The 23307-nt window shown below is 40.5% G+C and overlaps 1 protein-coding gene across 1 annotated transcript in view; it reads left to right on the forward strand.

Annotated features, from left to right (window-relative positions):
* Positions 1–22311, forward strand: part of pde4d (phosphodiesterase 4D, cAMP-specific) — a 164232-nt gene extending 141921 nt beyond the window's left edge. The window contains 11 exon segments of the mRNA XM_018668561.2: positions 4848–4960; positions 13670–13763; positions 14061–14236; positions 14437–14535; positions 14643–14807; positions 15067–15166; positions 17239–17393; positions 17601–17723; positions 18127–18309; positions 18406–18561; positions 18563–22311. Of these exon segments, the coding sequence (XP_018524077.2) occupies positions 4848–4960; positions 13670–13763; positions 14061–14236; positions 14437–14535; positions 14643–14807; positions 15067–15166; positions 17239–17393; positions 17601–17723; positions 18127–18309; positions 18406–18561; positions 18563–18913 (1715 nt within the window). The 3' untranslated portion in view covers positions 18914–22311.
* Positions 22312–23307: the final 996 nt, after the last annotated feature.

A 23307-nucleotide genomic window follows, 5' to 3' on the forward strand; every position in this document is an offset into this window, starting at 1 on the left:
CAGATAATAACTGAAAATATAATAAAATCAGGTTGTAATAATCTTATGATTATTGTTGATGAGTACTGTAGATTAATAAACATTAAAAATGTTCTTATATCTGCTTACAACTGCATTATAGTGCGCTATAAATCATTTGCTAAATGTTCATATACTCCATGTAAATCCTAAATAGGGAGACTTAGTATGTTACTGTATTAATAGTAATAGTGATATGCACTCTCTAATTTAAAACTGGAGGCTAAGTACATAAAAACTGATATAAGAACACTGGTGTTATCATGGTGATGTTTTTGTCTGTTGTGAGATGTTAGCATGGTGGAGATTCTGGCAAACACAGACTATACTGTGCAGGGAGCCAAAGAACATGAACAGAATATCCAGCACAGGCCAGAATACAAATATACAAAATGACATATTTTGCATAGAAATGGTTCACTTGAGCAAATGAATAGACAAATGGACAGTTTAAGGAGTAAACCAAACACTTCTATGAAGTTTGGATCAGTGTGGCTCCTTGTGGATACTTTATGTTTGTATAGCCTAGATGCTGTCAAATCTTTAGTCTATCCCTGAAAAGCAAATAAGAGTTACAGAAGTTTGTTAAGAGACGTGAACAAATGCTCAGTGTTTGTTCTTATTTGGTACCTTGCAAGCTGACATGTCATTCATCCTATGTATATGGACCATTGCTGACAGTCTTTATATTTAATATAAGCTTTATATTTACAAGCTTTATATTTAAATGGAAACCAGTTTCCATAATTTATACTTTCTCTGTAAGGGGATTGTGATAGAGACGAGTCAATGAATCTTTCATAAGCAAATACAAGTATTTAGTTTTGGTTTACACAATAAAAGCACCAGCTGAGTGCCATGAGACTGCTATAGATTTAGTCACAGTTATACCTGACTTTGGTAGTCTGATGTGCTGTGAGCCCCTAGACAGACAGCGTCTACTGCACAGCTTGTCTGGCCTACTTTTAGTTGAGTTTCTGTTGTGAGGAGGACATGGCACAGACAGCCTTAGATGGCTAGAATAGACTTGTCCTTGACAGTCACTTTACTTTTTAGCAGTATCAATGGCTGTAACCTAGCTGGTGTTTGCAGGAGAGACCATATAACCTCCACCATTAATAAATAATTTCACAGTGTTTTGTTTGGTACAATTATCTCAACGGTACATGCACAGACACCCATTGAATCACATAAACATAGACATTCATGCTCATTGTAAATGGGCGTAAAAACATTTATTGTATCATTATTACAAGTGCAAAAAATCTAAATGCTTAAATATTAAGGCGGCCAAATTTCCTTTGTTACGCAATTGAGGGAGATCCTTCCAGATATCCCTCCTAAGAATCACTTTCCTGATACATAACCAGCTTATATATGAGGAACTGGTGACATTGTGCTAAATTTAGAAAACAATTATATTGGTGCACAGCCATCATGGGCCCTGCCATAAACTGGTGACAGCTGTGAGTCATGATCGTGATTGTTTGAGAATATTGACTACTTGTAATGCAAAGGCTTACTGAGGCAGCAACTAAGTCATCATGCAAGGAAGGAAGTATAATTAATAGTAACTCAGGGAAAAGATACTGGTCAATCAAAGTGGGATTACATTTAGGCTTCCTCACTTCTCTCTGCTTTTCTTTCCATCTTCAGCTCCTGGCCTTCTCTCTTTGTTGTCAATTGATTTTTCTGTGATCTGTTTTTAACTTATTGTTGAGATAAAGATAATTATTTTAGAATCCTCAAGGATGTAAAAAAATTACCAATAGTCTTGTGTGACCTTATTATGGATGAGAACAGATGCTGGTAAAAACTAAAGAGAGAGACAATGATTCATAACAAACTGTGCTCCAGGGTTTCACTTAATGTACGCAGACAATACTCCTTTTAACATTTAACATCCTGTATACCCAAAATGTTGCGAGAGTTTTTCATACTCCTGGTTTGTAATCTCTGCTGAAGTTATTATGCCAACCAACCATCTCCAGCCAAGCTGGCCCGTCATCATCACTGTCTGATAGCAACTCACTGTAGCAGCCAGACTGCCCTGAAGAAATTGCACCTACTCAGAGGGCATATTCTAACCTCTTGTATTTTAAATGTAACAGTGACTGAAGCTCTTGGCAAGTGACCCCCACCCGCTCCCAGAAAACAAATAGGATTTGATTAAGGATTTCTTGCTTATATTGAATATTGAATATCATCATGCTGAACTCTGGTCACTTGTCACTATTTTCTGACATTTTACTAATTAAGTAATTACCCAGATAATCAGTAGATTTATGATAATGAAAATAATTGCTTAAGTCTGTTAAAATGTTTATATAATATTCTACAGCTTTATTTCATAAAATTATAAGTCGTTGCCAGTTTACTCCATCTTTAAGTGTGTTAAATTCAAGCTAAGTGTTAAAGTAGATACGTGATAAAATAACAGAATTAACAAAGTAATTCATACAGCAGTATTGCTGTTTTTTCTAGAAGTGCATCCTCTCCTTTCTCTCCCTCTCTGCATTTTTTCCCTTTTCCCACTTCCTCCTCCTCCTCTCTCATCCTCTCCCGCTCACAGTCCAACTTCACTGTCGAGCTGTTCCGGTACATAGTTTGGCTGCAGCCCTGCGTCTGTGCAGCAGAGTGGCCTCTCCGAGCGCCGGTGTCTGATGTCGCACTAAGCATGAGAAGAATGTCATTGACGTCAGTGCAGTTGCTGTCAGAAAGAGTAGCACCCCAGCCACTGACACCACACCAGGGAGAGAGACGGAGAGAGAAAGCAAGACTGAGAGAAAGAAAGAGGGGAGAGACAGAAAGAAGACAAAGGAGGGAGGAGGAAGGATGTTCAGAGATCAGTGGAGGAAACGAAGAGTGTGGGAGAGGAAGGGGACTAATGGAAGGAGGGAGGGAGAGATTTGTCAAAGACAATGAGGCAGGAGAAGGGGGATATTGTTGAAAATACAAGGTGACAAAAGAGGTTTAGAGATGGTTAGCGGTCATGCTTGTACAGTAGGTTGACCTGCATGGAAACAAAAATGACGTGCATGTTTCCAACCCTGCTATACAATATAATATCATGTGATAGCCCTTTGAAATTTTCAGGAGCAAAAACACTACTCATGCAACCTAGAGCTGCAAACTTTGCATCATTTACTCATAAGATCATTTACTTTAAGATACTTATAAGATGTCCCAGAATGAAAGATAAGTGAAAAGCAGCATTTGTATCATTTAAGCCTAAATTTATACAGCACAGATTTTTTCCAAAAGCTATAAAACAGTCTGAATGCTAACTACTTTAGCTGATATGGCATCATGTGATTAAATTTGGTCCTTGTGTGTTTTAATCTGCTAGTTTTCTCTGTCTGTGTAATTTGAATTACAGCTAAAGTGACCCCCTTCCCAGATCACAGATCACATAGCATTAAAAGCCTGTGCTTTCCCAAATTAGTCAAGGCATCAATATTAATTGGCCTCTGACAAGGTGACATTTTCTGTTAACATAGGCTGACTTTGAGAGAGGCATGTCTTCAATTTCAGATTAAAAGAAAGTGAAGGATACTTTGAGGTAGGGCCAGTGACACTAAACTCTGCCATCCTTACCATATTGTCGGCCATCTATTTGTTTACTTGTCTGTTTTGGTATATTTGTATGCTGAACACATATTAGCACACATGCACACACAGTATAGGGAGCTCGCAGCTCTGGCTCCCCTCCTCTATCACTCCAGTCCATGTCTTGTCACTCTCCCTTCCCCATCCACAGTGCAGTCCTCTCAGGCTTTAGGAACAGCTTGGGGAGAGCAGCACGTTTGGCTACCAGGGACGCCGAAGCAACAGCAGCCCACCCCCTATACACACAGCATCTATAGGAAACACTACCCAACACACACACAGCACCGGATTATACCCTTGCTTCCCGGATACCATGGATGTTTTTATTGGCAGAGAGGCTAAGGAGACAAAATCATGATGTGTTATGGTTAGCATTTCGTCTGGTGTGAGTGTGTGTGCATGTGTGTGTCTGTTTGCGTCTGTGTGTGTGTGAGAGAGAGAGAGAGAGATGTCTTTGTATTTGTTAACCATGTCAGGATGCTGTGAACAGTCTCGTGCTTGTTCCGTGCTGGGCAGTATTGACATGGATCTTGACTGTTTCTGAGCCTCTCACTGGATCCTCCTCTCCACCGTCCCTGTCTTCCCTCCATCTCTCCTATGGCAGACATGGGCCTGCTAAGCAGACTGCTGTTCATCCTGCTACATGACTGGAATTACACCTTTCTTATGAATGATAGAGTAAACCTTATACACCAAGATCGTTGAGTGTGATATGTGCGCTATGTATGGGGAATAATGAGTGAGTGTCTTTGTGAGGTTTCAGTTTTTTGCTCCGTGGGTTACCTCTGTATTCTCTGCTGTGGTTTCCTCATTGTTAACATTCATTTGGACACCCCAGAACTGACTTCGGGTGGGTCTTTGCCATCCATCACCTGCAACTGTACTCGCTGGGATTGTATCTGACTCACTTTTAAAAGGAGGAATCCAGGATTTGAACTTTAGCTCTACACTGGAGGTTTATTTTCTCCAAAGGAATCAGTGAGATTCACTACAGCTGACCTGTGACTGCTCATCTCTGGGGTGGGATACAGGACAACAAGGCCCTACTCCCAGGCCCGCACAGCTGGCCCACCTGTCCAGTATGAAGAGTCACCCATGTGTCTACTCGGGGTATCCCAGCTTAGCTGTTTGTGGGGTGGGAGACCCCGGGCCTGGACCGTCCACTAGTCCTCTGAAGCGGGCCCTTACTGACCCCTTGCCCTCCTGTCTTGCCCCCGCAGAGGAGGCCTACCAGAAACTGGCCACTGAGACCCTGGAGGAGCTCGACTGGTGCCTGGACCAGCTGGAGACGCTGCAGACAAGACACTCAGTCAGCGAGATGGCCTCCAACAAGGTAAGAATAACTAAAAAGTTTACACCAACTTGTTTAGACAAACCTTTCATCTTACACTTGTTTCACTTTTTTTTTTCTTTAGACTTAAAATGCACATTTCTAGGAATGCACTGCCTGTGTAACTTATTGAAACACACAGAAACTGCTACCCAGGATTCACTGTGGTGGGTTTTCTTGTGGCTGATATGAACAGGATGTGCTGTTAAACTTGTGTATACGTGACATATATATATAGTATTTTCAAAGAGTAGTGTGGTGCTAGAAGTTTGTATAATGCATAGTATATATATCAATCTTTCCCCAAGGTTATACTATCATATATATCATATATACAGTATTTATTTCAGATTGCAGAATTTATTTGTGTTTGTCTAAACATCTGACACTGGAATTGGCTGCAAACAACACTGTACTCACAGGTTAACTTCAGATAGCGGCGGTATTATTTCAGTGCTCATGAATGCACCATTCTAGCAGACTTTTAAAACAATCCACGCCTGCAAATGCATTTCCATACATCCTTATGAATGGAGAAATACTAACCAGACAAAGAAACAGAGAGAGGGCAGGAGAGGGTATATTCTACAATTGTCCAATTTATTATTTACTGTGTGGTCACTCAGCAGCAGAGAAATACAGTTTTTTCTCAAGCTGATGTGCAGCACGACTTCGTAAAAATTGCCAGGAGCAGATAGATTTAATACATTGTAGATGGTTGATTTGATTGATTTTAATATGTGTAGGATAATGTTAAATAAGCAATATCTCCTCTGTGTGTGGCCTGCTCCTTTGTCATCAAGCCTCTCTCCTTGTTCATGTGTCAAGTGCTTATCAACCCATAGTACTTACTATTTGAGCCCGAGGAGCAAGAATTTGGCTGTCATATGAGCTGTGTATATAATGTGCTTTGATACCTTTTCAACACTCAGTCCATCAAAGCATATATTAGGACTGTTTGTGTTGTATTGTCCATGTGTGTTAGTGATAGCATCGTCATGCAGGCAGGGAGATGTGCTATGAGCATGCTCAGTTGCCTCCAGTGTGTGTGTGTGTGTGTGTGCGCGTGTGCACACATATATATGTATATATGTGTGTGTGTGTGTTTTGAGGGAAGCTGCTGTGCTGCTCTGAATGCTGATCAGCTCTGGGCTCTGGTGATGTCACACACAGTGATGTCACAAGAGGGGATGGACCAAGAGGAGAGGCAGGGAGGACTGACAGACAAAGGAATTACACAAACGCACATGCTCACCGCTGATGTTGCCACAATCACATGCATGACCGAGACATCTACGTCATTACCCAAAAGTAAAAAAAAAATTAAAAAAAGATTAATAAAAATAAATAGAAAAAGAAGAAAGAAACGTGTAAGATGCACTGCCTCACCATCGCTCACCAGCACAGCTATCTCTGGTTGTCATGGCAACAGCCACGGGCCCAACCAGCCTGCTATCTCACTCCAGCAACACACGCATCATAGGAAATACAGTCACTACATCTCCCACACATAGTCATTACTTTGTGTCTGTATCCTGCAGACTTTCATTTATGAGCACTCAACATAGGCTTTAACTCATCAATGAAGGGAAGTCTGAGATTAAAAGGAAACTATAAAATGGAATTCCCTTGAAGTGAATTGAGTAAGATTACTGCTATGTGTTTGCCATGCAGCTCCTTCTGTTTCCCACATCCTTCAGTAATGACCCCAATCAGATTTTGACATAACCTTGGAAAATAATGCATGTCACCTCTGAATATCAGCATTCTCTGTATTATGCCCAGGGGTTGCTGCAACAGTAGGTTAAACAAGGTGACATACCTGTTTGCCCTAAAGGATCTCCACCATGGAGATGGCATGTTCACTGTTATTATTGTCTCAGCATTCACACAGCAGCTAGAATACTTACTGTGCAAGCAAATGTTTATTTCCAATTCACTACCCTACACTTCACTGTCTTCAAGTTAAACATTCTGTTCAGAGTGTAATTGTGCTAATAAAATTCATTCTAACACAGTCTTTGATATGAACGCAGCTCTCTTGAGCTGACTCTTCCGGTGGTTCTAGTTTAGGATGCTCCTGTGGTTACATTTCCGCCCTTTGTGTTGGTGTAGGTGATCTTGGAAACAGCAGCTGGTCTTCCTCTGGCTCTGCTTTAGGAACAGTGTGTGCCAGTCAAGTTTGATCAGCATGCCTCCTCATGGTCTGCCCATTTTCTGAGGTAACAGGGGAGTATTTTTTTCAGTGAGGGCAGCATCTCCCAGAGCAAATCTTCTCTGCGTTTTGACTGTGTCATGATCTGGTTTGTTTAGCTGCTTCTGTTGAACCTTGGCTGTGGTGTCAGGCAGTAACAGGTAAAGGTCAAATGTAGATCCCGGTCCCAGTGGCATCATCATTTCAGCAGGACTGATTACTGTTGCACAAGAAATGATGCAATAGGTTAACAGGAATCTGGATAGTTTTACCAGGGTAGTGTCACTTTTTATTTTACTTAACTGTTCCTGAAACAGAAGTTTGGATTGCTCTCTCTGCAAGAGTGCATGTTTCATTTTCATGAATCACTCAAATTTAGTGCATGTTAAACATGGTTTTCCAGCATTTTTTGACAGTCCAAACTTAAGGTAAATGTCTAGAGAGAGATCTACAATGACTAAACACATGAGAAAGGTCTTTTCAGGTAACCTTAATCCTTGTCCTCAGGCTGTCTCCAGGGTTGAAGTAGTCTGTAGGTCGATACTCACTCATCACATGCTTGGATCCCATCCAGTGACCACAAACACACTGTTTAACCTGGCCGAAATCTGTGTGTCTGTTGAAACTTTTAAATGCTGTGGATCCCTACCACACAGAGCCATCTCTCACAATAATTTCCATCATTCACTGATGATGCAGATCAAACTGATGGATTCTGTTTAATTTTCCCAATCCTTAAGGACTTACTCATGAACCTGAGACTACACCATATATTTTGTAGTCCAGCGTCTCACGTGTGTCGTATCCACTAGTGAGTCGTCCAGGACATCCATCATAAATACTTATTCATTTCCTTTTCTTTGACTTTTACATGTACACAGGCCTGTTCAATGCATATGCCTTTGCAAGTTTTCTTTTTTCCCCTGGCCATACACAATGTTGTATTCACAGTCCACTAAGGACTGGCTTTTTTGGATTGAAAATAGATGTGATCAGCTCATGATCACTACCTATACAGGATTTCAACACATTAGCAGACATTTTTAAACTGCTGTTATTTTAGGAGGTGATATAGAAAACAACCCATTTTTCATTTAATATGACAGCACTTTCCTGATGCCACACAGTGCCATACACGTGACAGGTTCTTTAACAGAGGAGTAATGGACTAGCACCTCAGCTGGTTTCAACAGTGCTTGTCATTTCCAAAATGTCTGCTTTTGATGTTTTCTTGCAAAAGGGTCTCAGAATCTTGTTGCTAGGGGGGCAATAGGTTAATAAAAAAGGGCTTTGTTATTTTAGTTCAACAGTCCCCCAAAGAATCTGTGACTTGATCTCATTTCCAACTGTTGGAGAAGGAACTTTCATGATGGCTTTCACTTTTTCTGAATGGGATGTGGTATCTCAGCATCTAATCCATGAACAAAATGTTTCAGTTCATCTTATATGAAGGTGCACTTTGTTATTTAGTGTATTTTAATATTTTTCACCAGATCAGATGCTACTTAACTGATCTGACTGACTAAATTCAGTAGTAGTTTATAATCTGTTGGAATATCAGCCCTACAGAAAGTTGCTTTCAGTCTTTCAGAATCAGGTCTTGATGATCCTTTTTGGTTTTGACTCTACTAAATACTGCTGTGTCCTCAAAAGTTAGATTTACCTCAGCCAGGAGACGTCCATCATTCAGTTACTAACTTGTTAGTCTTACACATGCAGGTCGAAGTCATTGTTCAGTATCTAAACAAGTTGCTAGTATGTTTTGTCTTTTGGGTTTCTCACTAAGCTGTACTATACTACTTAGAATAGCTCAAGCTGGTGTCTTACCCCTTACCATTACTGTTAAGCATTTTATAATGTTGCCTCCCTACATAAAGATTTCCTTCTCCACACTTTGTTTAGCTCATGAATGGACAGCAGACTTACTTTTCATTGTCAGCGGTACATTCATGGAAAACAGTCGCTGCAATTAGAGTGTTCCTGTTCTCTCTGTGTTCTGAAGAGAGGGGGCGTCTGCCGCCAGAGTAAATGTGCAATGTGAGAAAAGAAACAAATGCAACACAGATCTGGAGGTGTCATGGGCTATATACAGCAGGGAACTGATATTTTTGGTCACTCTGCCGAAGAACAAATTACACACAAGTCACAGCTAAGCTTGGTGTGACACTTTCCAATTTTTACCCAATAATTTGTGTTCGCACCTCTTGGCTAAGCTATCAATATGTGTGTGTATTTGCATGACAGAGAGAGGGAGTTTGTGTGGACGTGCAGGGTGGCGGTGGGCGTTATATTTGTGTATATGCCCCTGCAGGGAGTAAACTGTGTTTGTAGCGTGTGTGTGTATGTGTATGTGTGTGTGTGGTGGGCTTGTGCTGGCCTGCTTGGATCTGAGTCAATCAAAACTGCTGGATCTCAGTTAGCCAGTGGCCTCATCTGCTCCAGCGTAGCTGTAAATTACTCACAGTGCCAGGCTGGCTGTAGAGGTGGGGTGTAAAGTAAGCAGAGACAGATTTGGTCCCTTTTCAATCCATGTAGCCACTGGACCATCACAGACACACCGCACATGCATGTGGACATGTGCACTCACACACACACCAAGAGAAAGAAAGAAGAGATGTCTTCAAAGAATCCCAGGTGCATAGAGTGTAGAAGCCGCCTATGATCAAAAAGATTCACGTATCCAAATTTTGGTGTAGATTTAAAAGCTGTTTTTTTCTGTGATTTAGAAAAGACAGCATTTCTCACATATGTTAACCTAAATGCAGCTTAATGTTCAGTTACATAGGCTTCCTTATTCTCAGGAAGTCATAATCATACCACACTAGTCATCTGTGAAGCTGTACTGTCGATGCTTCCAAACCACTTCACATCTCAAATCTTGTAACCAGGGCTTGGTATTGTTTGTAAATGTAAAAAAAAAAAAACTAGTGCTGATATGATACTAGAGTTCTGATGCCAATTCCAAAACGATACATTTTTCCCTTGAAAAATATAAGCAAATTTCTAGCAAACCCCTTTTTCATTTGACAAAAGAAGCCAAAGTTAGCCAATGTTAAACTAAATTAAGATAATTGATAAAATGTTCAACATTTGATTTAAATCAGGAACTATTTGATCAAATAACAGGAAAAAGTAAAAGATGAAAAATTCTCTGTTTTGTGTGTTGGTGTTCATGTTTTATGTGTGTGGGGTGTTGTTCTCAAGCCAGATTTTCTCAATCACCTTGGAGATTTTTAAGTTTTATTATCTGATGTTTTAATGGCCCCCATAATGATTCAAATTTATTTCTTTTTATCACTTTATTGTTGGTTGTTCCTGATTACATTTTTTATTTGTTTTTTATTTGCTGTTAAGATGGTAATATGCAAGGTCTGACCAGTCTTTTTTATTCTCTTGAAAAAGAGATCTCTATGAGACTATCTGATCAAATAAAGTAACATATAAAACAGTGTGTTAAATGTAGTTAAATTAGTTGTTTTTAATTCATTTTATAAGAGATCCATCTGTACGATTACTGATGGGAAAATAAAACCCCACCGTTCAACAAGGTTTGAACCTTGTTTTCAACTAAAGTAGCAACCTCTTGAGCTCAGTGACACATAGCAGCCTGTGTGGACACAGTGCTTTTAGTTTCTTTCCAACTGAGCCCACTTCAGATGACTGTGACGCTCATTCTTTTTGCAAGATTAATTGGTTTTTCATGTATTTACATCATCTCAACAGTGATGTTATTGTGAGTCACCTCCCATGAATACTGGGAGTGAAAGCTGACCTCAGTTTTTCAGTATTGTATCATGTTGGATGAGGTAGCCTCTGCTTGTTCATTGTATGGTACAGAAGGTTAGGTCAGTCAACACGTCAACACATACATGCACACATACTGTGGCATGTAATATAAATATATCCTGCATACACACAAACAAGCACATAATGTATGCACACACAAACACATGCACACACAAAATCACATCCTGCTGCACTGCAGGAATTGAAGGAAAAGGAAGGGGGAGACTTTCCACTGACTTCAGACCCAGCCAATCACACAGCAGGTGACCTCAAGTCTGTTCCAATCCAAGCCAATCAGAGGTGATGATGAGCTCACACTTCTTCCATATCTGGGCCCTGATTTGCTGCTGTTGTGTGACACGGCAGTAGAAGCAGCCTGTGCTCTTCACATGGGAGCTTGTGTCACACACACACAGAAGCAGGCAGGCAGTCAGGCAGCCAGTCCTGTTTGGAAGCTGTTGATAGAAAAAAAATATTGCTGTCCTGGTGCTTTGGTATCTACCAAGCATCCGCACCATCATCAATTATTCACAACCTCAGCAGTGTGTCCCTGTATCCGAGCGTGTATGTATGCGCATGTGTGAGTGTGTGCACGTCGGTGTGTACCTCAGTGTGTTTGGTCGCGTTATGCTGTCATCGGATCTTTGGGGAGCCACTGTCCCACCACTCCTTTCAGAATCTGCCTCTCCTCTCAGATTCCTGGAACATGGGCTCTTTTCTGTGGATATTTGCAGGGCAGGAACGTGATGCTTCATTTATGGACTCTACAGTGACTTCACTGCTGATTTACACTGAACCGAGCTCTGAAGGCTCTTCAGGTTGAGGTCTTTCACTGGCCAGTGCTGTGGACTGTCTTTGATTCGCGAGTTGTCTAGCACTTTCATCATCTAAACTGTATCTTGGGCCATAAACCTGTACTTCTCTGTTTTTGGATCTATTTTGTTGATTTGTCAAAATGCCTGAGGCAAATTATCTGCTCTCTGTGTCCTGGGGATATATAAAGGTAAGATGTGGTCTCAGATTAGTGTATTTTAATTTATTGTTCATGTGTTTTCTTCTACATCTATTTTAAAACAACTGTTGAAATTCAATTTCAGAGAGTGGAAGTGTTTTTTTGTAACTGAGGTGTGTCGTTGACACAGATTTGGATGCAGGGTTACATGACCATAAATTGAAAGCACGTTCTGTATAAAGATCCTCGCCAACATGTCGCAGATTTGATGAGAGCCGATGGTGCCTGGACTGTACTTAAAATGATGTAGACATGGCTGGTTGTACTGCACAAAAAACATATGTTGTTACATTTCAAAGCACATACATTTTTAATACCTGTGAATTGTTATACAGACTTGTCATTCAAGTTTTTTGAAATTCCACAAAGGATGTGATGGAATAAAACAGAAACTCTTGGAGTTCTGAGAAGACTTTTGTAGGTCAACAAATCTTCTGAGAGGTTGGGGTGCTCCATATTTTGTTAGTTAATGAGGGTTTTTTAGATTAGCCACAAATCAGAATTAAAAAACTAAATATCTTTTATCTCATTGTTGATTTTTTGTTTTGAAATATGTTTTTGTTTTTTGTAAACAAAATTCTACCTGATATGATGTTTGTCACTTTTCTACTTTACTGGCTCTTATTACCTGAAAAAAGCACACTACACAAGGCTCTTTGCCTCGTGTCTCCATTTTAAAAAGGCACCCAGTGAATACCCGTGGGTGTTATTCAATAGGATGTCAATACACAATTGCGCAGTAAGCACTCTGCAGTGTTGTAATGGTCTATTTTAAGTGGTCACTATTGATTTATATAATTAATCAATAGACATACATTATGGACCGATGCCAGAATGCTTGAGTGCAGCGGCTTCGTTCAAGAGGTTTTTGTTTTGGCAGTCTGTTCTGTAACTCTGTTGTTTTGCAACCACTTTGGAAAATCCCTGATTTCAAGCATTCTCCTTCACATCAATCACTATGGTCTTCAAATCAAAAGCTGGAGCTATATTTGGGTCTGCCACTCCAATTAGGCACAGGAGAGAGAGGAGGGAATGAAGGTGAGGGAGAGGGGGAGAGGCAGAGAGAGGCAGGGAGTGTGTCAGAGAAAAACTGAAATTGAAAGAAAGAAACTTGGAAAATAGGTTCCTGATTACGTACAGTAGCCCTCTGACCTGCTGTGTGTGTGTGTGGTGTGTGTGTGTGTGTGTGTGTGTGTGTGTGTGTGTGTGTGTGTGTGTGTGTGTGTGTGTGTGTGCGCGTGTGCATGCGTGTGCGTGCGTGTGTGTGTTGCACCAGAAAATGTGGTTCTCCTGGGTAGAGCTTCTGTGATATGACTGGAAATCTCAAAAATCTCTTAGTGAAAGGCCCCAGCCAGTAGGAGGGTCTGTGCTGATAAAGTCATTTACTTTCTTCACTGATATGAAAATTAATCTTTAATTTAAAAAAAAGAGGCTTTTGCAGTAGCGGTCATACACTGTAGGTACGTCACACCTTTTTAAAAAAATTACTCGTAGAACATTTATAGACAAATGATCATTGTTTCTTTGGCTCTTGAATTGTTTTTGCACTTTATGTCTTTATTTGAATATGATTTATTTATACATCCATATACAAATATGGTGCCTCTGAGTACCAGCTGTAAAAGCAAGTAACTGTGATTTCTCTGCCCTGTTATTACACACTGTTAAACTCATCATCTGTGTGTGTGTGTGTGTGTGTGTGTGTGTGTCCTTTTTTCAGTTCAAGAGGATGTTGAACAGGGAGCTGACTCACCTATCAGAGATGAGCCGCTCTGGGAACCAGGTGTCTGAGTTCATCTCCAGCACCTTCCTGGGTGAGTGATGACACAGGAAGATAGAGTCAGTGCTTTGGAATTTAAAAAAATAATTCATTCTGCCTGAGCAGTGAGAATTAATATGGTCCCATGCTTCAGAGTGAGTCTGTGGTGCCCTGTTTTGTAAATAGCCAAACACATGCTGTGTATGTAATAGAACCATCATCTCAAATCAGTCAATATTAACATATAAAAAATTACTTTTTTCTGGTTGAACCACTCCAACATAAACCACACACAAAAGACTTATTCATCCTCATATTCACTCTCCACTAATGTTTCACTGCGTCTCTCCAGACAAGCAACATGAAGTGGAGATGCCATCCCCTCAGACGCAGAAGGAGAAGGAGAAGAAGAACAAGCCCATGTCTCAGATCAGCGGGGTGAAAAAGCTGCAACACTCCTCCAGCCTCACAAACTCCAATATCCCTCGCTTTGGGGTCAAAACCGAGACCGAGGATGAACTCGCTAAGGTGTGTTTGTGTGTCCTGACAAATGGTGCATACACAGACTGTGCAGCTACCTCAATAAGTTATACATTCACAAAAATACAGCGTGCACTATCTGAAATGTACTAGAGGGTAGAGGTTGAGGTAATAATGAAGGAAAACAAGGAGGTAAAAGGAAGAGAAGAGTGGTTTGTTCCTAATTGTGTCTCTAATTCCTTTTTCAGGAGCTAGAGCATGTGAATAAATGGGGCCTTAACGTTTTTAAAATCTCAGAGTTTTCTGGGAATCGGCCACTGACAGTCATGATGTACACAATATTCCAGGTAATGATGAACACCTCTTTGTCTTCATCTTTCATTCCAAGTTAGTGCTTGTTGAGTCCTGAAATTGTTTTAATCATAAACTCCCTCTTGTGTTTTCTGGTTTGTAGGAGAGGGACTTGTTAAAAACTTTTAAAATTCCACTTGACACCTTTATAACATACCTGATGACCTTAGAAGACCATTATCATGGTGATGTGGCCTATCATAACAACATTCATGCTGCTGATGTCACCCAGTCAACTCATGTGCTGCTATCCACCCCCGCCCTCGAGGTATGGCACATGTGCACACACACACACACACAAAGCAAATTAACACACTTATACACATTCACTGACATAGTCACATGTGAACAAACATGCAGACCACACTTCCACAGTCGGTTTCAATCAAACTCTTGCTCCACATCCAATCAATGGCTCTTACTTGCAAAGATATTTTTGTCAGATGATTTGACTGTCTCATCAATGCCCTCCCTCCTCCCTCCTTCCTCCTCCCTCCTCCCCTCTGCTCCCGGCTGTTTTCTTCTAGGCTGTGTTCACAGACCTTGAGATATTAGCTGCCATCTTTGCTAGTGCAATTCATGACGTGGACCATCCTGGAGTCTCCAACCAGTTCCTCATCAACACCAGTGAGTCTAAATACAGTGCTGTTTTAACAGCTACGTCAGTGGCTCATTGTGGTGTCATTAGTGTGTATCCACAAACACAAACACACACTCACAGTCTGATACCCAGGTGGGAACATCCACACTGTAGCCTCTGCCTCATTAGCACACACACATACACACAGGAACATTCTGCAGACAATTAATCTTTCTCACATGAGTGAGTGAGTTTGATATAGAAACTAAACTTGTACTTGCCCAGTAAACATATGTATTGGCTGGATGACAAAAACACATGCACATTTATAGACATTATGTGCATGCACACATGCACATCTTCAGCAGCATGATTTTTTTGTCACATGTGGAAGCTTTGACATGTGATTCCAAGACACAGGAGTTCAAAGAGGAGATCAATCTTGTCCGCAATAGTACTTTTTCCCTGTAACACAACATTATGTAGGTTAACATGTTCTCAGAAAAAAAGAAAAACATCCCCCCAAAGACATTAATGTAGTGGGCCACATTGCATAGGGAAACATTTGTTTGACATCTCATATGGTATAATGTTGTTGTTGGGGTAACAAAGTGAGATAATAGTTGGTCCATCAAAGTTAAAAAATTATAAATAAATAAATTTGATTTTTTTCAATTGCCTCCAGAGGTAACCATGCAGACAGCTACAGATAGTTTTGCTTATGAGGTATGACCAGTCAGCAGTGACATATCCCTTTCAGTAGACACAGACAGGGTAGTGGGTGTCTGGAGCAGTTATCTTTATGTTTGATTGATGAGCATGAATTTACAATGTCATCTGTCGGGAATGGGATGATGACGTTCACATTTTTTAATCTTGCCCACAAAACTCTGATCGGCTCAGCTGTTTCTTCCAACTGGGAAGTGGCCAACACTGAGCACATCATATTTTTAAATTGCTGAAAAAGTAAGTTAGTGGGTTGTTCAAAGGTTTAGAACCAAGGTGGAATACAATGCAGGTGGATCAAATTTTATCTGTGGTTTTCTCTGCATGAAAAATGATTATTATTATTACAAAATTTGCAGAAACATCTCTTTACAGAATCAGTATCCCTGTTAATCTGGATTAGCCGCAGACATAAGTGTGAACTACTGACAGTGAGGTCTGTTGGTTTTCTAAAATAGTGAGGACAATGGCCCTGGAAAGATGTGTGCACCTTCATTGCAAAGTGGAGTGGGAAATCACAAGGACCGATATTTTAACTATAACTATCTGCTCAACTAGATACCAGCAACAGTAGTGGTGGAAGTGGGTGAACTGAGTCTTAAACTAGATAAACAGGGTTTATGGTGTTGTGTTGGTAACTGAAGTGTCCTCAAGCAAGAGAGTGAATCCCTGCTATGTCTGCTTTGACTGACTCACTCGCTCATGGCTGGAGGTGCCACAGATATCGCCTGAATTTAGCAATTTAGAGGAAAACACAAACAAATAGAGTTTATATCCACTGGGTATCGCTTTAAACAGCCAATCTGGAGACTGTTACGAATGGGAGTGTTGCATAAGAGTATTAGTAATACTTTATCACGACAGAAAAGACATTGCACAGTCTCACACACTTAACACACAAAATGTGTTGTGCTTCCCATAAGCCCAAATGGGGAATCCCTGCAGTAAGGGCAGTGTGAGTCATCCTAGTTCGGAGCCACCAGACTGATCTTCTGTCAGCCACAGAGCAACAGAGCAGGATCCCCTTACTCCTTTCTGCTGCTCTGCTCCACAGTGGCCAAAACTAATGCGTCTTAATGGAAAATCTAAATACAGCTAGAAGACCTTCAAATGACCCAGAGTGGGGAAACCTCTCAGTGGAAAACATGCTGGTGCTGCTCGTGGAGCAAGTGCTTCATGTGTAACTGCAGCACATTTAAAACTGTGTAGCTCTAATTAGCACATCATTTTGTTGAAAAGGTCCACATTGTTGCATATGTATTGACGTACAAAGTAACATGGTCAAAATAACTCAAAATTTCTTTCTTTCTAACCATTTCAAGTTTGATGTTTAAAAATCTGAAAAAAACACAATTCCACAAACTTAAACATTCAATTGTGTCTTCTTCTGCAGATTCAGAGCTAGCGTTAATGTACAATGACTCATCTGTTTTGGAGAACCACCATCTAGCAGTTGGTTTCAAGCTCCTACAAGAGGAGAACTGTGACATCTTCCAAAACTTGACCAAAAAACAAAGACAATCACTGCGAAAGATGGTCATTGACATCGTAAGTGCAAAGATTTACGTCCCTTCTATGAAGTTTATGCTAACTGAACTACTTTGTTCCATGGAAAGGTAACAGAGAAATTATTAAGTGAAATGCACTATGCATGCTATACAGAACATTATATACCCTTAAAATATTAGATTTCATTTAAATGCCTCCTGTATTTGTCAGACTGAATGCTAATGGTTTGCTTCTGCGTGTCTTAAGGTGTTAGCAACAGACATGTCAAAGCACATGAATCTACTGGCTGACCTGAAAACGATGGTGGAAACCAAGAAGGTGACCAGCTCTGGTGTCTTGCTGCTGGATAACTACTCTGACAGGATACAGGTCAGAATAAAGCTGCCAACAAGATCCATACCACCATGTTTTTGATTTTCATGCACATCCAAAGAATACTTTGCTCCTCTGGAAGATTCTGCAACACTTAGTCTTCTGAAAGGTTTTCACATCTGTAGAAAAATACAGCATTCATGTGTGGTGACTGCAGGAAGTGGTACAGAGAAGTTATTTGGGTGTTGGTGATGCTGATGGTGACTACTTGTGGGTCATGTGACTAACTCAAACCTCTCAAAGGTGTGGTTTGCAGTTGGTCAAAGGAACAAATTTCTTGCATTGAAGTTCAGCTTGAAATTTTGCTGTTGCAAAAGACACTGTGACCAAACCCTCCATCATGAAACATGTGGCTTAGCACTGGCACTGTGTTTTAGACCTTGTTGTTTGTTAAAATCAGGTTCTCCAGAACATGGTGCATTGTGCAGACCTGAGCAACCCCACGAAGCCTCTCCAACTGTACCGGCAGTGGACGGACCGCATCATGGAGGAGTTCTTCAGCCAGGGTGACAGAGAGAGGGAGAGGGGCATGGAGATCAGTCCCATGTGTGACAAACACAACGCCTCAGTGGAAAAGAGCCAGGTAATATATGCAGACGCACAAATGTGCTGTACATGCAAATGCATACTGTGCTTAGACACATAATGAATGAGCTGTCGTTCCCCTCGCATCCTATAGGTTGGCTTCATAGACTATATCGTTCACCCTCTGTGGGAGACGTGGGCTGACCTGGTCCAACCGGACGCCCAGGACATCCTGGATACATTAGAAGACAACAGGGAGTGGTACCAAAGCACCATCCCCCAAAGTCCCTCCCCTGCGCTGGACGAGGCCTGAGGACGGAACTCGACCCCCAGGAGGGGACAAGTTCCAGTTTGAGCTCACCCTGGAGGAGGACGGGGAGTCAGACACTGAGAAAGACAGCGGCAGCCAGCCGGAGGAGGAGGAGGAAGAGGAGGAGGAAGAGGAGGAAAACAGCTGTACTGACTCTAAAACACTCTGCACGCAGGACTCTGAATCGACAGAGATTCCTTTGGACGAACAGGTGGGGGAGGATGAAGAGGAGGAGGAGGAGGAGGAGGTGGTAGCGGAAGAGGGGGAGACGCCCTGCTCACAACCGTGTGTAGTGGAGGAAGAGGTAGCAGAGGAGGAGGACAAGGAGAAAGAGAAATCCCCCGACACATAGCAGTTTATGGACAGCACCTGATTAACTGTTCTTCTTAGTAATGACAGATGATTATTTATAGAATATTTTTTGGGTTTTGTGGAGTCCGTCTGTGTTTTTTATACATCTATGTTTATGGTTCCAAAGCGTGCGCTGCTCTCCACCTTGGCCACTCCTCCTGTCAGCTTTGTTCAGACACGCCCACTGGTACTTCTTCAAGTTTTTTTGCACTCAGGAAAACTCCTTTCCATTCCCATTTGTACTGAAGTGGTGTGTCTTTATTTCACTTCTAACACCCCCCCTGTACAAGGCTTAAGTTTGGAGCATGGATGAGCAGTTCCCAGTCTGCTCAGTGCTGTTCACATGATACATAATATCACATTTTCCCTCCCTCTGCCTCATCTCAGCCTTGCCTGAAAGTTTAGCAGTGTTTCTGTGTTTTTATCAAGTGCCCATACTCTACAGAGACAGTTATCGGTGTGTTCAAGGAGAATCTCCCTCTCGGTTAGGTCATTTCCTCCCCACTGCAAATTAGGAGACACGGTAATCTGCCGCTCTGCTGAAAACGGGACGCCGCAGAGATGAACGCTGCAGCACACTGGGGAGCTTTTCGAGACACATCTCTGATGTGGAAGTCTTCCTTGAAAACCTGACTGACACAAAGCTCAAATCTAAACAGCCATGATGCTGTCCTAGACCTCTTTAATTTTTGTATTGTACTGTATGTAAGATTCAGATATTTTCTAGAATTTACTTTTGCAATCCCAGGCTTTCTTTTGTTAGCAAAGAAGATGAGACAATTTTTGGAAACCAATGGGGAGAAAATGATTCACAGGTATTCGGTGTTTTGAAGGGGGTATCTTTACAGCTGGGTTACATTAGGAGTGTTCTGAGGTGTTTGCACTTGCTCCAATAGCATTTATACTACTATTCCCATGCCACTATACTCATATTTGGTTAGTCCTGTGAGTTGAAATCTGGAATTCATTCATAATGCCTATTATTTTTGGTGAGAGTTTTCACTGAGAAGGAAGCAGAAACCTGAAGTCTTATGCTTTACTCTCATTGAAATTGTTTGTGACGTGGATGACGCCTTTAATTTTTTATTATTGTTGCCTGCAGTTCTTTGAACACATTCTGAGACAATGCAATGCTTTGTAGTTGATACAAAAAGCACCTTTTTTAGACGCCTGATTAGTGCTCCGAGTATACAGAAATAGTAATGGTGTTAAAAATTACTGGGTGATTTTATACCAATGTTATGAAAGCCTTCATTGTTCTTTCATTTTATTTTTCTTGCACATTTTATTTGATTTACACATCAAACAGCTGCATACCTGTTTGTCTTCAGCTACTTCATTTTCTGTTTATCTCTATGAATTTATTTTTCATCATTTTGCCATCACAATATTAAACCCAGTTGCTGTCTTTGTTTTCGACAAGACAATCAGCTCCATTACATAGTCATCAGATGAGACTATCGTCTACGTAGATACTCTAATGCACTGATATATTCATATATCACCACTTTGATATTTTTAATGTGTTTAAACTCGCCAAAACACTCACTCATGCATACTTAGGCTTGAACGATGCTGTCTTACACCTCGGCCAAGAGTCTCTTCCTTTTTCCCATGTTTCTATCATTTTTCACTTTACACCTGATGCTATTATTTATTGGAATATTTTTCTATTTGTTGAATTCTTTTTGCAGTATAAAGGTGGTACAGTAAATATTTCACTGTAGCATAGACCACAGTACAGGCTTGTCAGTTAAAATACCCAAATATACTTTTTTTTCTCTCTGTGTACATAAAATATAGAAAATCAACAAAAGGAAAAAAAAAAGAAAAGGAAAAAAAAAACACTTGAAATACTGCACACTGCTTTTTTAAAGAGTGCTTGTTTGTGTCATTTCAGAACTTTTTATTTAATCTTTCATTTTGTGCCAAGATTTTTTTTCTCTTTTTTTCATCCTCACCCAATGCCCTTACCTGTAATAAGATTTTCTGGTTTTATCGCTGTTTACAAACATATATTTATTGTGCTGTATATAATATATAATTATTAATGTTATTACTATCATAATGCCGTTTGTTGTAAATGGTTGATTCTTATCATCCCTTTTGGTGATGGTGTGGCTGTATTACGTACCTCTTGTTGAGAGAATGTTTATTACACATGAGCTTCAGTGTAAAAATGATCCATCGACATGTTGCTTATCTGAGAACTAGCTCAGTGAAGAGAGGGGGAAAGCCAAATTGTTTTTTAAAAAGAAACTGTTCCTTGGCCCATGGGCTGTGCCTTAAATTCAACGCATGTCATTTACTTTAGCCTTTGATTTTTTTTTTTTTTCCTAGTTCTCTTTTGCTGCATTAGTGAATCTCTTGGCTTGGGTTGTCCTGATCTCCTGTTGTGAAAAAAGTTGCCTTTTTACTATCACAGCCAAACACGATTTGCATCAAAAATGTGGCACTGGGTAGAAAATATGTCATCAGTGCAGAGATTTGTGGAGATTCAGGTCAACTGCAAGTCACAGATTTACTACTTGAGTGATGCGTGGCCTATAGCCGGATGTCCAAGAGTCACATTTGCCGTAGACCTGGTCTGAGCAACTTGCACTTTCTTCGCGCCCCTCCACTACACTCAAAGACGTGACTCAACCCGCTGGATTTAAACGATACAGGGAGTAACTTTGCCTCTGTGTGTGTGTGGAGTTGCTGCAGTGTCGTCTACATCTGCCTGGTTGTATCACAGCTACAAACACTGAATGGGGCGCGACAGGAGTGTGTAGTTGGTGTTCGACCGTGGCCTACGAAGCACAGAGGCTTTGAGACACATCTGCATGTTCAGCCACTGCTGCATTAATTATGGCTGAAACACTGACAGTGTGTTGCTTATCTATGCTCGGCCCACACTTCCACTCACATTACTTGCAATATCCAAAACCACTGACATCTTTCTGCCTGGACAGGAGAAGGGTTTAGTATATTTCTGTAGTGAAGGGGGGTGGGGGGGGGGATTAGGGTTTGGGGTGAGTGATATCATTGTCCCCAAAACGGGGACTCTTATTTTGACACACATACTGTAGATTCTAAACAGCCCTGGACCAATGGAAACAGTGGGTTCTTTTCTCATTATGTGTTCTATTTTTTTATGGTATGAAAGGAAAACACAAACTGTAACTTTAAAAAAAGGTCTTCAGGACAATTATTTTTTGGGTTATGTCTTTAGAATGCCAACTTGTCTGGAAGTTTCACAGGACAATTAAAATGTTATTTTAATGGATTCCTTGTTAATTGCAGTCTATTGGATAGCACTGTAGATCATACAACTTTATGTAAAAAACAAATAAAAAGAATGAAAAAAAAGTTTTTATATGCAATGGATTAAATAAAAGCATGGGTTGATTCTGCCTACTTACTGGTTTCTTGTTTTCATTGTTACAGAGGCTAATATACAGTCAAGGAGATGACAGTCTGAATGGAGGTTTTTAAAATTCTGATGGCAGTTTCTATATTTGGCATTTTAGCCTTGCCCCACAGACTACTGTAGCTGTGAGACATGTCTCACACCTAAAACAGTGGGTGTGGTTTGTAGTTACTCTTCTCTAAATACTGTTCCTTTAACAGAGTCATTCATATATATATATATATATATATATATATGTGTGTGTGTGTGTGTGTGTGTGTGTGTGTGTGTGTATACAATATCTACCAGCAATTCATATTGCATAACCACTTTGTATAGAGACAGAATAACCAATACAAATGAAGGCAGTTGCACACTCCCTAAAAGATATGCCTTAGTTGTGAAGTCGTCATTTAATAATTGGTTTGTTTGTCTTCAAGATTTAGCTAATTTCACCATAGTAGACCATGGCTGTATCTGAAATCCTTTATGAATAGTAAAAGTAATAATATCATTATGTAAAAATACCCAGTTATGAGAGAAGGAATTGCATTAAAGTGTTACTTCAGTCAAACTACAGCAGTATCAGCGGGAAAATAAGTGACAAAACACTGCAGCAGACTGGCCTTATTAGATAGTAGATCATTATTACTGATGCTTTGCTGTGTAAGCAGCATTTTTCATATTGTAGGTGCTAGGAGGCGAAGCCACTCTTATTACCATTGGGTAGTTTAACATATAAGAATACATCATATTTTTTAAGCTGATCACATTTTATAGGTAAATCTTCAAAGAACAAGTAGTTTTCAGATAAATGTTGTGTGGTAAAAATTGCCGCTGAAACAGAGTTGTGGAAGTATAAAGTAGTATAAAACTGAAATACTCAAGTGAGGTACTGTGCATGTGCCTCAAAATTACAGCACTTGGGTAAGTAAGTAGCATTGTAATGAAGCTGTTGAGGTGAAGCTAAATGTCATAGCATTAAATAGTGTTGAGTAGTAGAA

Source organism: Lates calcarifer, linkage group LG13 (assembly GCF_001640805.2).
Source record: "Lates calcarifer isolate ASB-BC8 linkage group LG13, TLL_Latcal_v3, whole genome shotgun sequence".
NCBI classification, from domain to species: domain Eukaryota; kingdom Metazoa; phylum Chordata; class Actinopteri; family Centropomidae; genus Lates; species Lates calcarifer.